This window comes from Orbicella franksi, chromosome 4 (genome assembly GCF_964199315.1).
Source record: "Orbicella franksi chromosome 4, jaOrbFran1.1, whole genome shotgun sequence".
NCBI classification, from domain to species: Eukaryota; Metazoa; Cnidaria; class Anthozoa; order Scleractinia; family Merulinidae; genus Orbicella; species Orbicella franksi.
In genome coordinates, this window is record NC_138148.1 from 4,366,552 (window position 1) to 4,379,227 (window position 12,676).

General features: G+C 39.1%; 2 protein-coding genes across 2 annotated transcripts; one reads left to right on the forward strand and one right to left on the reverse strand.

Moving 5' to 3' along the window:
• On the forward strand, nucleotides 1-4,064 carry LOC145484571 (uncharacterized; the record flags this gene model as incomplete). Its single annotated transcript, XM_081463153.1, has 5 exons — nucleotides 1-312; nucleotides 427-541; nucleotides 892-928; nucleotides 2,685-2,811; nucleotides 3,173-4,064. Coding segments are annotated over 5 exons (1,107 nt in total), but the record flags the coding sequence as incomplete, so codon positions are not given.
• A 4,835-nt stretch (nucleotides 4,065-8,899) lies between these two features.
• LOC145485082 (ATP-dependent DNA helicase PIF2-like) lies at nucleotides 8,900-12,447 on the reverse strand. The gene is made up of 2 exons (XM_081463727.1): nucleotides 10,043-12,447; nucleotides 8,900-9,867 (listed from the first exon to the last, which is right to left on the reverse strand). Exons 1-2 carry the CDS (start codon nucleotides 10,223-10,225, stop codon nucleotides 9,826-9,828), a joined length of 225 nt encoding a protein of 74 aa, XP_081319853.1. The 5' UTR covers nucleotides 10,226-12,447; the 3' UTR covers nucleotides 8,900-9,825.
• Between the last annotated feature and the right edge of the window lie 229 nt (nucleotides 12,448-12,676).

Below are 12,676 nucleotides of genomic sequence, written 5' to 3' on the forward strand. Positions count from 1 at the left end.
ATTATCGTTCTTTCCCCAGGAACAAATGCTTTTCAACCAGATGGCACTTCTATCAGTCAGACTTTTCAACAGCGTCAGTTCTTAAAGGACGAGTTCCATTATCTGAATGTGACTCGAGTTGGAACATTTACTGTGTACGACATCTTTGATTGCATCTTTGAATGCCTCAGCAGTCCCTCGTGCCTTTCTTTTAACTTGGCCGCCTCCAAAGGAGAAGATGGAAACATTTGGTGCGATCTGCTTTCTTCTGATAGGTACAGAAACTTCAGAGAGTACAATGAAAACACGACTTCGCATCACTTTTTCACTATGGTAGGGCCTGGTTTCTGATACATGGGTTTCTTTACCACATTGACATTGCTACTTTACTCCAAATCATCAAACCAAGTTTCTTTTTTAACCATGAATTATTTCTTCTTATTTTAGTCACCATGTTCTTCCATGCCGTGTCAAAACGGAGGTACCTGTGTGACGAATTACAAGTATGACACCTTTGAATGCCATTGTGATAAAGGATTCATTGGCGAATATTGTGAGAAAGGTAGACTGCCAACTTTATTCAATTAGATTTGTTTCATTTGTACTGTTTTAAGGTGTTCACCTCCATGCGATAGCTACGAACGTTGACATTGCGCCAGAATTGGTTGAACGACTACATCCGACTACCAGTGTGCATATGACCGCTTCAATCGCTGCAGAATAAAAATACTACCTGAGAGAGCCTGGATCAACCAACGATCGCTACGTTTGCCAGAGAATTGTTTCCATATGGTCCGCGCAATGATCAGCTTAACTTTTTTCAGTGATCGTAGCAATCATTTGCCTGATATGGGAACCAACTAGTAAGCATCATTCGTTCTAATAATTAAATATCATATTTTTTGTTTGCAGCTGTGACGTCATGCAAAGAACTGTACAACGTGTACAAGTAAGCCAAAATTTTAAATGTTAGACATTTTAAAGAAGTTCTTGTAATTACCATTGGTCAAGAGTCCTTATTTTAGTTCTTATTTTCCTTATTTCCATTCCAACTAACCGTATGAATGCGTGTTCAATTAAGCATTTACACTACGAGTGATTCGAAAATTCTCTCAAAATTGTGCGAGCCTTCAGGCGAATACAGTTTGTAAGAATTTTGAAATATATCACGAGTAGCCAGAGTAAATCCTTCTGATTACTAAAGCTTTCATACGATTCCTTGTTTATTATCTGACTAAGAAAAGTTCTAACTCGCGCGCGTTTATTTGCTCTCCTGCGGGGCAAATTAAAAGTTTACGATAGATTGACCTGCTATCAGCCAATCACGATTAACTAATTTTCTAGTCAAGTAACAACGATCGAATTTGAAGGTGGTTGTTAAGCACTACGTTTTATACCTAACTGTTAATTGTTCCTAATAAGAGCGTTGAGGTAAACTTTGAAAACAGCCCTAAAAACAGACCAGATTTCACAAAACGTGGCCACCTATCAAGCAAATTATTTTGTATTTATTGTTTGCAACTTTCTCAGGACGAAAACAAAAGGTAGAATGATCTAGATACCGGTCTAGAAGGGAAAATCTAGACTGCGGTCATTATCGATTTAAGCCAATCATATTCGCACCCCGTGAATTTGATAGTTTCCAGTCCTTGCGAGACACGGCTATATGATAATAATACGTTTTTTAGACGAAGGACCATAGTTAATAGAGGGGACTGGTTATGAAGCCCAGCAAACATCAAAAGAGCAAACAGAGATGCCAAGATTTATGTTGGAAAGTCCACGATCGTACATAATCTTTTGTTTTGCGCTTGTACACTATGAATGAATTACGTAACCAACACGTTTCTATTGGTTAGTTCCTCAGTGCGGAATAAACAACTATTGTGTTTTTTGCACGGTCAAAAAAGGTCAAAAAAGGCCAAAAAAGTGAAAAAAAACATACAAGAAAGAACTTTGTCGTTTTTCATAACCATTCCCCTCTATTAACTATGGAAGGACTAACGATTTAAACATCAGCGTAACTAATTCGCTCCCTTTATCAACTTCAAATTCAGATAAATGAACTTTAAATTTGTATTACTCACTCACTCACTCATGCCCTTTACGCCTAAGTGGCATGTAGGGCAGCAATATGTTCCCTCCCCATCTGTCGGTCCCTTGCCATAAACTTGATGCCTTCCCAGGTCTTCCCCGTCTGCTTGATTTCCTTCTCCACCGTCCGCCGCCATGTGATCTTAGGGCGGCCTCTCTTGCGTTTTCCTTCTGGCGTCCAATGCAAAGCAGTTTTCGCAATTGAGGCTTCTTGGCGAGCGACGTGGCCAATCCACCTCCAACGTCTCCTCATCAGGACGGTAGCCATTGGTTCAATTCCACACCGTTCAAAGAGATCATTATTTGAGATGACATTAGGCCAAAAGATGCGTAGGATACGCCGAAGGCTCTTGGTGTGAAATGTAGAGAGCTTTGATAAATCCTTCTCCGTTAAGCGCCAACATTCTGAACCATACAGGAGAGTTTCAAATTAAATTTGTATTGCCGCCGTCATATTTACACGAGTTCTCAGACAAAACAAGCAAACTATCTATTTAAGCTCTAAATATTATATTAACAAGTAAACAGTGTTGAAACCAGTGAACATTTATTTCAACTCGATCTCAAGTTTCTTTAATTCAATAGCTTTTGTTATTATTCACATCCAACAGGTCCAGCGTAAGTCAGCTGGTTACGCTCCACATTGACTCAAAACCAATTTCTATTCTCTGTCACATGGGAGATTTTGGATGTGGAGATGGGGGATGGACACCGGTCATGAAGATTGACGGCAACAAGGTATCACATTAAATCAACTCTCTACTCGTACACGCAAAGAAACATTATCTGTAAAACTTAAATGGCTACTTTTAAGTGGAATGAAATGAACTCGATATTCTTGATGGGATATAGCACGAGTAACTCAGCTCAGTTAGTCGAGATTCTCAACATAATGTTTGATGTTTCACGCAATCCTTTGGTTTTGCGGATTCGTTTGGATCAGAAAATTGTTTACAACAAGATGTTATGTTTACGAAGTCACCAAAACAGTACTCTGTAAGAATTCCAAAGTTAGATGATTAAATGAGCATTATTCTTTATATACGAGAGGCAATTCATATTTTAAAATGAGCAGAACGTTTTTACTTTTTCTCTTCAGAGTACATTTCATTATAACGAGGGGTACTGGAGTAATAAAACTGAATACAACCTTCCTGGAGGGGAGACTGGGTTTGACTCACAAGAGACCAAGTTACCGACCTACTGGAATACATCCTTCTCCAAGATCTGTCTTGGTATGAGGATCGGCCAACAGATCAACTTCATTGCCATCAACAAGAAAGCCAAATCTCTGTACTCACTGATCGCTGACGCGCAATACCGCAACACCTCACTGGGTCGTAACACGTGGAAGAAGCTGATTGGTTCACAAGCCTCTTTGCAGCTCAACTGTAACAAGGAGGGATTCAATGTTGAGACTACCGTATGGGATAACAGAGCAAGAATAGGTATCATTAGTAACGACGCAAACGACTGCTTGAGTTGTAACTCCAGAATCGGGTTTGGTACAGGAGGGCATCCTGATGACTCCAACACCTGTGGAAACGAAGCTTTATGGTCACCAGATACTGGCGACAAACACATCAAAGCCATTGGTTACATATTAGTGCAGTAAGAAGGAACTGATGAAATGAAGTCAATATCCACAACCTAAATCAATATACTCGAAACACATTAAAGTCACGTCAGTTCCATATTTTTAACCCTATTTAGCATGAACTTTAGTTTCGTCCGTGAGCCTGAAGGGGTGGGGCTCTTTTAGCCGACCATATGTATTTCCAAAAGAGTGCACTCAATAGGCTTGTAGGGCATCCGAACTTGCAAATAATCACGTCTCATTTTCGACGTCATACACCTTAGTGACGTCATGTTTAAAAATATCCGCCATCTTGGATCCGCCATGTTAGATTTAGATTAGATTTTTGACTTCTTTATTTCCACACTAAAGAAGAGAATAAATTGTTCAATTAAAAAAAAAAAATTTGGTTTCAATAATTTTTTCAGAAATGCAAGAGCAACTGAAAAACTGATATAGACAAATCCAAAAAGCATATGAAGATTCAACAAATTGGAAAGATTTGATCATTAAAATCGCTACAAAATCTAAAGTCTCTCCAGAACATAGCTTTAAAATTTTGAAACCCCAAACTTGGATATAACACTGCTTACCATGGACACGTGAGGTTACATGGGGATTAGCCAAATAGTTTAAAAACACATTTTTGGGCATTACTTGCTGCCACTGTTGTTTTGGGAGTCGTCGTGGCCTCATGGTTAGAGCACTTGTCTCCGGATCGAGCAGTCCGGGTTCGAGCCCTAGCCGGGGGCATTGCGTTGTGTTCTTGATGAAAACACTACTCTTACAATGCCACCCTCCACCCAGGTGTATAAATGGGTACCAGCGAATTTTATTGCTGGGGGTAACCCTGCAATGGACTAGCATCTCATCCAGGGGGGAGTAGAAATACTCCTAATCACTTCAGGCTACTGAAACAGGAGATAAGCTCCGGCCTGATGAGTCACGTGGCTTTATCTACCTACCTACCTATCTACCTACCTTAATTGTTGAAAAATAATTGTAGTATATACCTTATTCCAAAATGGCTGCCATTTTAGTGTTCCTTTGTGTACCTTCAAATTACCCCTTGTTGCCTCGTTCTTAAACTGGAAATCCAAAAGAATTTTATCCCTTGAACGAGGCAGCAAGGGCTAATTTGGAAGCAAACGAAAGAACACTAAAATGGCGGCCATTTTGGAATAAGATAGAAGTGCTGAAAATGCTGGAAACTGTTGCCAGCAACCTTAAATACTGTATATAAGCTAAGAAGACTGAACAGTTTATTGGGAGACGTATGAAACGTTCGCCATTTTTATTAAAGAAAATAACCTTATTATTGTCCGTTTTAAGACATAAACCTCAGTCGAAGTAAGGAGGTTTTCATTTTCTACATTAGCTATTCATTTGGTGGTTTCTTTGACTTACTAAAACGCAAGATGAGTACCTTGTGCATTTGACATTTCTGTCATAGTATTTGCCGTAGTTTCCAATCCAACAGCTACTTGAAAAACAGGCATGATGTCCACATGTGGAGAAAGACTACGAAAAAAAATAATATTCCTAAATAGTCATTGTAAGTGAGAGAAATACCTCTATAGATACCTTCAGTTATTTGTAATTCATAACAGCATATTTAGCGGAATATGTGTTACCATACGACTAAGAAAGATCAGGATCACAAGCTTGATGTCCGATGAAAACTGTTTGTGCTTTCTAATAAGTATTCAACTGCAACGGATAATTAAAAGCAGTGCGAAGAGCATTTGATTGACATTAACGAAATAGGAAACGTTTTCCATGTTTTATCGAGTTCTAGTAGAATTCTACTTGTACACTAAGTTCCACAAATGGAACAATCAGGTTGGCTGAGCTATCCTATAATATCATCTTTTGATAATTCTAAAACATAATTTAAGGAAAAAAGGCCGACTCCAGAAATCTAGAGTCTCCCTTTTATTTGAACAATCCATGCTTGAATTTGTTACATAACAAGCTTTGGTCTAAGTTTTTCTGTATATATGTTAACATAATTTATGATCTGTGTACGCAATATTTTATATTGCTCTTGTCGTTTTATTTTGGCCGTTAATTTTGGAACCATAGCGAAAATTTGGAAAGTAAATGGTTTCGCCTCTGTTTCTTCGATCGAGAGAAATAAGTCAAATGAGATTTTTGCGCATGCGTGATTCCGCATAAAGTGAACTGCGCAAGTCTTTGCGTGGACATGGTTTTCTAGCTCGTGATGGTTTGACAATCGATTGATGGTTCCAATGCGGTCATCATAAAAGAACACAAGCAGAGTTTCTGAGTCAAAATTGTGAGTGTTAGTGACCATATAGAATCCAAGAGTTTGTTGAAACAATAAAGCTTTTCAATCTACTTTGCGAGTTACTGGTGAGACTTGTTTGTGCACGTGGTAAATAGAAAGCAAGCTAATTCCCCATGAATTTTTTCTTTGGAAATGTCCATTATGATCTTGATCTTCGCCGAGAAGAACTTTCTGTTCTGTGAGGGCACCTTTTCTTATAAGAGAAGCCGAGAAGTTGCCGACATTTCACGAGCACACTACTAGTCAATACCCAACGCTGACACTTCTATAATTAAATTCAATTCGCACAATGTTTCGCCGGTTGATTTAACAAATAGAGAAGCCTAAGCCGTGTATTACTTAAGAAATAGAAAACATGTACCGTGTTTCTATCGAGTTATAGAAACACGAGTGGAAGTTTGGGAGAACGAGAAATGTTGTGGGAACACGAGCCGCAGGCACAGGGAGCCGTCACATCCGTTTAGAATATGAATAAAAAATTAGCCTACCTTTATCGCGCGTGTTTTGTGTTTTGTGGCGGCCATTTTGAATTTTTACGCGGTCTACTAGTGCGAAGTCTGGAACCGAAATTACGGAAGTTTGGGACAGGCGGGAAAATTCGCAAATTCTCGGAGGTAGCCGATCGCTTACCGAGGATGATAAAGCGACAAGGGATGAAACTTCTGACTAGCTTTCGTCGTATGTCTCTGCTAGTTGGGGGGAACGGAAATAAGATGTGAAAGAGAGACCGGAAGTCAAAACTGCGAGTTTCGTGACGCGCGTTTAAAGTGCTGCAACATGGCGGATCTAATGGCGTCCACTTCGTCCTCTCGAAAAGACGATTGTTACAAATTTTTTTTAAGAATTATTGAGCTGGTCGTCGCTGCAGAGGAAGTGATATGTGAAAGAATCAACATTGAGTCGACAAACAAATTTAAGATAACGGCATGGTGAGTACAAAAGTTGAAGTAAGGCATGGTGTACGTGGCAGTCAGGCAGTGAAAAATGTTCCTCGACTTAAGGTCGGCACACACGAGGGGACTAGTCATTGCGACTAGGATAGTCTCTGCAACTAGTCCCCTAAAGAGTTTACAGTAGATGCGAGTACATTTGGTCGTGTGATTATAAAGGTCTTCTTAAATGTCGCGGAAACCAAACGAAGAACTGAAAGAGGGATCCCCTTGTCTGCGATTCTTGTCCATGGTTAAAATCAAATGCTAGTGCCAATGGAGTAGAATTCATTACAGTTGTTCCTTAATACTCGCTACTTTACTAAGTAATGACGGTCAACTGAAGTAAAACCAAAACCAAAAACATAAGTCAGTGCCTGATTACTTTCGACACTCAATTGAAAGCTGCTCTAAATAATTAATTAAATAATTGTACTCGTAGTGCAATTACCTACACTGATAAATAAATACAGTTGAACCTGCGGTTGCACCCACCTCTTGTAAGAGATCACCTCTCCTCAGCGACCAGTTTTCCAAAATACCAAAAGTTTTGCAATCAAATTTTTTGGAACCTCTTGTAAGTAACCACCTCTCGTAAGCGACCACGACAACTTTGAGAGCTAAAAGGTTGAAATTTCCTTTTGTCTTTAACCTCCCGTTAGCGACCACTTGACAGATAATATAGCATAAATTGGATAATAAGGTGTCGTAACGTTATCGCATTCCTGAGTAGTACACGAGATGGAAATTTCTCAGTGGGAAGAACTAGATTTCTTCCCGAAATTGACTCTTCACATGAATAAAACATTCAAAACATGGGGTAAATCTCTGCAGTTACCATATGCTAATGAGGCAAAATTTTGACTCAGTATGGTCCAAGCTCTCACAAGTTACCATCTCCCGTAAGCGAACACCTAGGCTTGACATTTTGGGTGGTCACTTACGGGTGGTTTGAATGTATCTCCTCCCCAATGTGGCTTTAATTTTCAGGAAATGTTTCAATTTGCAAATTCAAATTTCAGCGGCAGCCAGGAATTCTGAAACCCTGAACATGCATATTGCAAAAGTCCCAAATAATGTATTAGCAATATAGCATTCTGCATTGAGTATATACCAAGAGGATATTAAAAGTCATAAGTCATGTGACAGAAATGGATAGTTTGCCAATTTCATAGTAATTTGATTAAACCATGATTTATTGGCAAGAAATAAATAATAGAGCAGTTTTCAATTGAGTGTCATAAAACCAAAACCAAAGCATAGTAATTGCCTGATTAAAAAACCGATCTAAAGTTCTAATGAAGTTATAAATGAGTACTAACAAAAGTATTTCAAAATGCTATTTATTTTTAATCACAATCATATTCTGTTGTCATTAGGAATAAATAACATTGAGAAGACCTCCGAAAATGAGACATCAAGAAATTTGTTACTGCATGGAAAGCCAGTGTACTGGTCCAACATCTCAAAGAAGCCATGGAACCAGAATAACCCATCTCTTACATTATCTATGAGAAACTGAAGGAAGAAGGGATCACTTCAGATTGGGTTGTGCAACATGAATGCAAAATCACTCGTCTGGAAATGTGCTGAATGATAAAATGTTGGTTCAGATATCATTACTAATACATGTATCATTACTAATACATGTAGTTGAATTGTCCAAACTTGTATCCTAACTGACTAACAAAGTGATTAAACTCAATTTTATGCCCTTTCATTTCTTAACATTCACACTATTTCTTTTCTTTGAGTGGTTAAGGGGATGACTAACTATTAATATGACTGAGAAAATTGGGTTGCATTTATGTTTGAGATTTTGTAGTGATCAGAAACTTTGGCGTTTAAAGAATGCTCTCTGGTGAAATTCTCCTGAGATAATGATATCAAAGCTTTGCAACTCCAACAAACATCCAATCACTACACACTAGTAGGTCATGCTTTATATAACCACAGAAAGTAATTTTAATTAAAGTAAATTTTTTTTTTTGCATCAAACAACCCTGATTGAACTTAAGATTTAACTGTTTCTGATTTCGCAAAATGTTTGTTTTTATGAAAATTGTAGGGTAGAATGCATTCCCCAGCATGACCAGCATTTTAGTGTAACTCCACTGCTGTATGCAAGCACCAAAGCCATGACAGGTTCATTGAAAACAGGAGACTTCTGAAGTCTGAAGTGGATTGAAGATTGGGAGGTTAAGAAGTCAGTAGAAGAGGAGACCTAAGTGCATCAGACAGAAACAAATATATTTTTTTGTCTGACAAACTCTTATTTGATTTGAGGTCCACTTGATTATTGGCTTTGAACAGATTTGAAGCATTTCATTTCAGCTGAATCCCGGTTGTGTCTTTAATCTTTAATCTTTAATCTTTGATAAAAATTCCAAATTACATTTCATTGATCAATCAAATGAACCATTCAATCCAGTGAATTTGAGGACAGCTTAAAACAGAACACAAGATTCCTTAATATAAGCCGCCTTAGTGTATCATTGTATGATTGTATACCTAGTTAAAAATTACTCTAAACTCATATTAAAAAATAAGATAATCACGATAAAAAATTAGCACTGAACTAAGTCAATGTTTAAGTCAATGTTTGAAAACAGTGGCCCAGTAGAATACATTTTTTGCCAGGTTAGGGGAGGCAACGGGCAAAAATGGCAACCTTTTACCTACTGTCGGTATGGAACCACCATCAAGATCATTCTTTTGGGACAGACATGCTCCACTTCCAAGTTTAACACTAGTCAAACTTCAAGCTTCTCATTTCCCAAACCAGAAAGGAATAAAACGGGTTTTGTGTAAAATAGCGATAGATTTATCGTTTGTGATGAATGCATTTCTGTACATTTACTCTTTTTTCAAACCTGCTCCGCGAAAATTTGAAAGACTCCGTGGAACCGCCGGCCACTTTTAAACGATCAACATTTTCATCCATCATCCTCGGCAATTGAAGTCGCTAAAGCAAGAAGCTGAATGAAAATGAAAATGATTGAGTTACAAAATTCTACAACAAATATGTATTGCTAAAAAAGAAGCTTTGATGGTTTAGCAAGTTTCATCCATCATGACGTTGTATGAAAATGTTTGGTCATTGCGAAAGCCGACAGACCGGCATAAGATTCCTCGTTAGCTCGTTACACTTACCGCTTTCTTTGTGCGCTCAGAAATTTGCTTTAGGAGAAAGGACTTTCCACTACCGGGGGCTCCCGCAATAAAAGTATTGTGGCCAGCCAAAACGATATCCAGCACTTGCTTCTGACAGTCGAAGTCAAACCACTTGTGGCAAACGAACATCAATCTAATTTTCAAGCTCTTTCTGAATCGCATGACCGAAAAGGTCCCCAATTAACGAGAACCTCGTCGTCTCATATCACAAACTTACCTTAGCATTAACATCGGCAAAATTTTCTCCTACTATACTTACCTCTTATTGTCAGGAGAAACAAAATTTCTTGACATAACGGTCATAAAATTTCTGAATTCTTCCAAATACGAAATGACAATTCTTTCGGCCTTGAAGCAGCATTCTATTTCCGGAATAAAATCATCAAACTTCCGGAATTAAAACTGACCAATCAGAACAAGCACCACTATCACTTCCGCTTCGATTCTGGCAATCAACGTTTCGCATTTCTCACTTAAGTGGCCCCCAACTGGCAGAGACATAGTGCGAAAGCGAGTAGTTTAAAACAACGCCAAAATATCGCAGACCTTCTAGATGTTTGGGCTAAGTGAGCGTAGATATATTTAGTTTAATGCTTCTTCTTCCCACAGAGTAATTTTCGGTTATAGTGAGCGGTACGATGAGTGGCGGTCGTGCGGTACCGATGACATTCTTTTCCAGCGGATGGAACCTCTTTTTATTCCTTCTGCTCCTTCTTTTGACGACCGTGCGGAATTATTTCACGCAGAGCTATATCGTGAAATAAAAAGAAAGTTGTATTCTGGCCGAAAGGACGATCCAGCTACTCGCATTGAAATTAGAATTGCTCAGGATGTGTTTGATAGAGGGCTTGCATCAGCAGGGAAATCAAGGAAAGAACGAGGAAAGACTGTGTATCGAATTAATTCAAACCAGGCCTTAGACCGTTTTCTGGGAGTCAAATGGGATGAAAATGGTAATTTCGCGTTTCCTATTGAAGGAACTATGCGGCACTTTCGTCGTTGGGTTCCTCAACAGGCTTCCTCGACAGAGAATATATGAGATAGCTGATTAAAAAATTAAAAAAAAAAAATAAAGAAATCATTTCGATGAAAAAACAAAACATTAACAAAATGAAACGGGTTTGAATTAACGCATTTTTACTTAACTGCTTATTTCGTAAGTAAACCGAGGCAATTTATCCCCTTGTGGAGCACTGGTTTCCTCGCCAAAATCGTTTTGTGCATCTACCGCCACCGCAAAAAGAGCCAGCGAGGACAAAATCACCAGCGCGTAAACTTCGAGTCCCATTTCCCGAACCCAAACAATAATTAAACCTCATGTATTATACATCAAATTGCGCCAAATTTATTCTTCTTTTCGTATTTCGCGGTAATGACCAGTTTTGTACATGCACCTTAGAGTTCTAGCCCCAGACTCTACGGCCAGTATTTGCATGTGGCATGAACGTCTCTTCGACGTGTCTGAATCGCTAACCAAAAGTCTAAAACAACCCGAACGAAATATTTTAATGATTGCCTTCAAATGCAGTGGTATAGAAAGCTTATATATGTTAGTTTTATAAAACTGAAGGTAAGAAAGATAGCAATCCAAATGGAATACACGAAAAAGAAGAAAATGTTCGAAAATTAGCGTGTTTTTGACTGACCCCAGACTGCGTGACATGTCACGAAAACCTGTAGAGGTAGATGTTACGCGTAAGTTTGATATGTTATATCTCGCTGAACCTCTTCCCGCAAAAAACCTGAAACGGCATCTGCCACGGAGGCCGGGCTACGTAAATGTCTACCGGTACTTCTTCTTATTCGGAGCTGCTTTAAATTCTAACATTTGCTTTCCTTCTCCATAGACCTCAATTATGATTTTTTTCTCTCTCTCTCTTTCTGGTAGGTCTTCCTCTAGTTGCGCCTGCCTGTACGCTGCTACTAAGCTGCTGAGCTTCCAACAAAAAGGAAACGGCCCGGGGGGAGGGGTTCGCCCTTATATGAGCTATATAGGTATGTGCGGCCCCAAAGCGTATGGTTTTTCAGCCGTTTTGGTCATAAATAGGGTATCGATTTTCGCTGATTTTGGCTATTTTGGTCATATATAGGATAAGGGTTTTGGGAAGCGGGGCGCACACCCCAACCCAACTTTTCTGGGAATATCCCCCCGGGGAAAACGCTTTTGGCACTTGACGATGAACGGGAAACAGCAGTCCGGGATTTCTTTGCCTAAACATGAGTTTATTCAACTTTTTTGCCCGCTGACTTGAAACCTACTTACATTAGGAGGAATCTTCAAGTTTGTCTATTTTTCTCTTCTTTACGCGCTGCACGCGTGGACACTTGCTGCCAAGATCTCGCGACAACGTCTGCTTTTACTCGGCTGCCGTCGGTTACTGAGCTAAACCATGCCTGAGGAGGCGTTCAACTGTCGACAAACCTAGGCTGGCTTACTTTTGATTTTGCGACTATTTACCGAGGTTTGCTACTGTGATTACACGATTAAAAATTTCACTTCACTAAAGTTAAAACAAAACCAACGTAAACATCTCTCGTGAAAATACGGGTTTGCATGTTAAGTAAGGAAAATTGCGAATGCGCGCGCGTCAATTTCAACTGCAGGGCAGATTA

What these genes read in the sequence shown, in the direction of transcription:
- LOC145485082 (XM_081463727.1), bottom strand. Translation starts at nt 10,225, where the DNA reads ATGCGATTCAGAAAGAGCTTGAAAATTAGATTGATGTTCGTTTGCCAC. An exon ending in CTGAGCGCACAAAGAAAGCG is followed by an intron (nt 9,868 to 10,042) that starts GTAAGTGTAACG and finishes ATTTTCATTCAG; the next exon opens with CTTCTTGCTTTAGCGACTTC.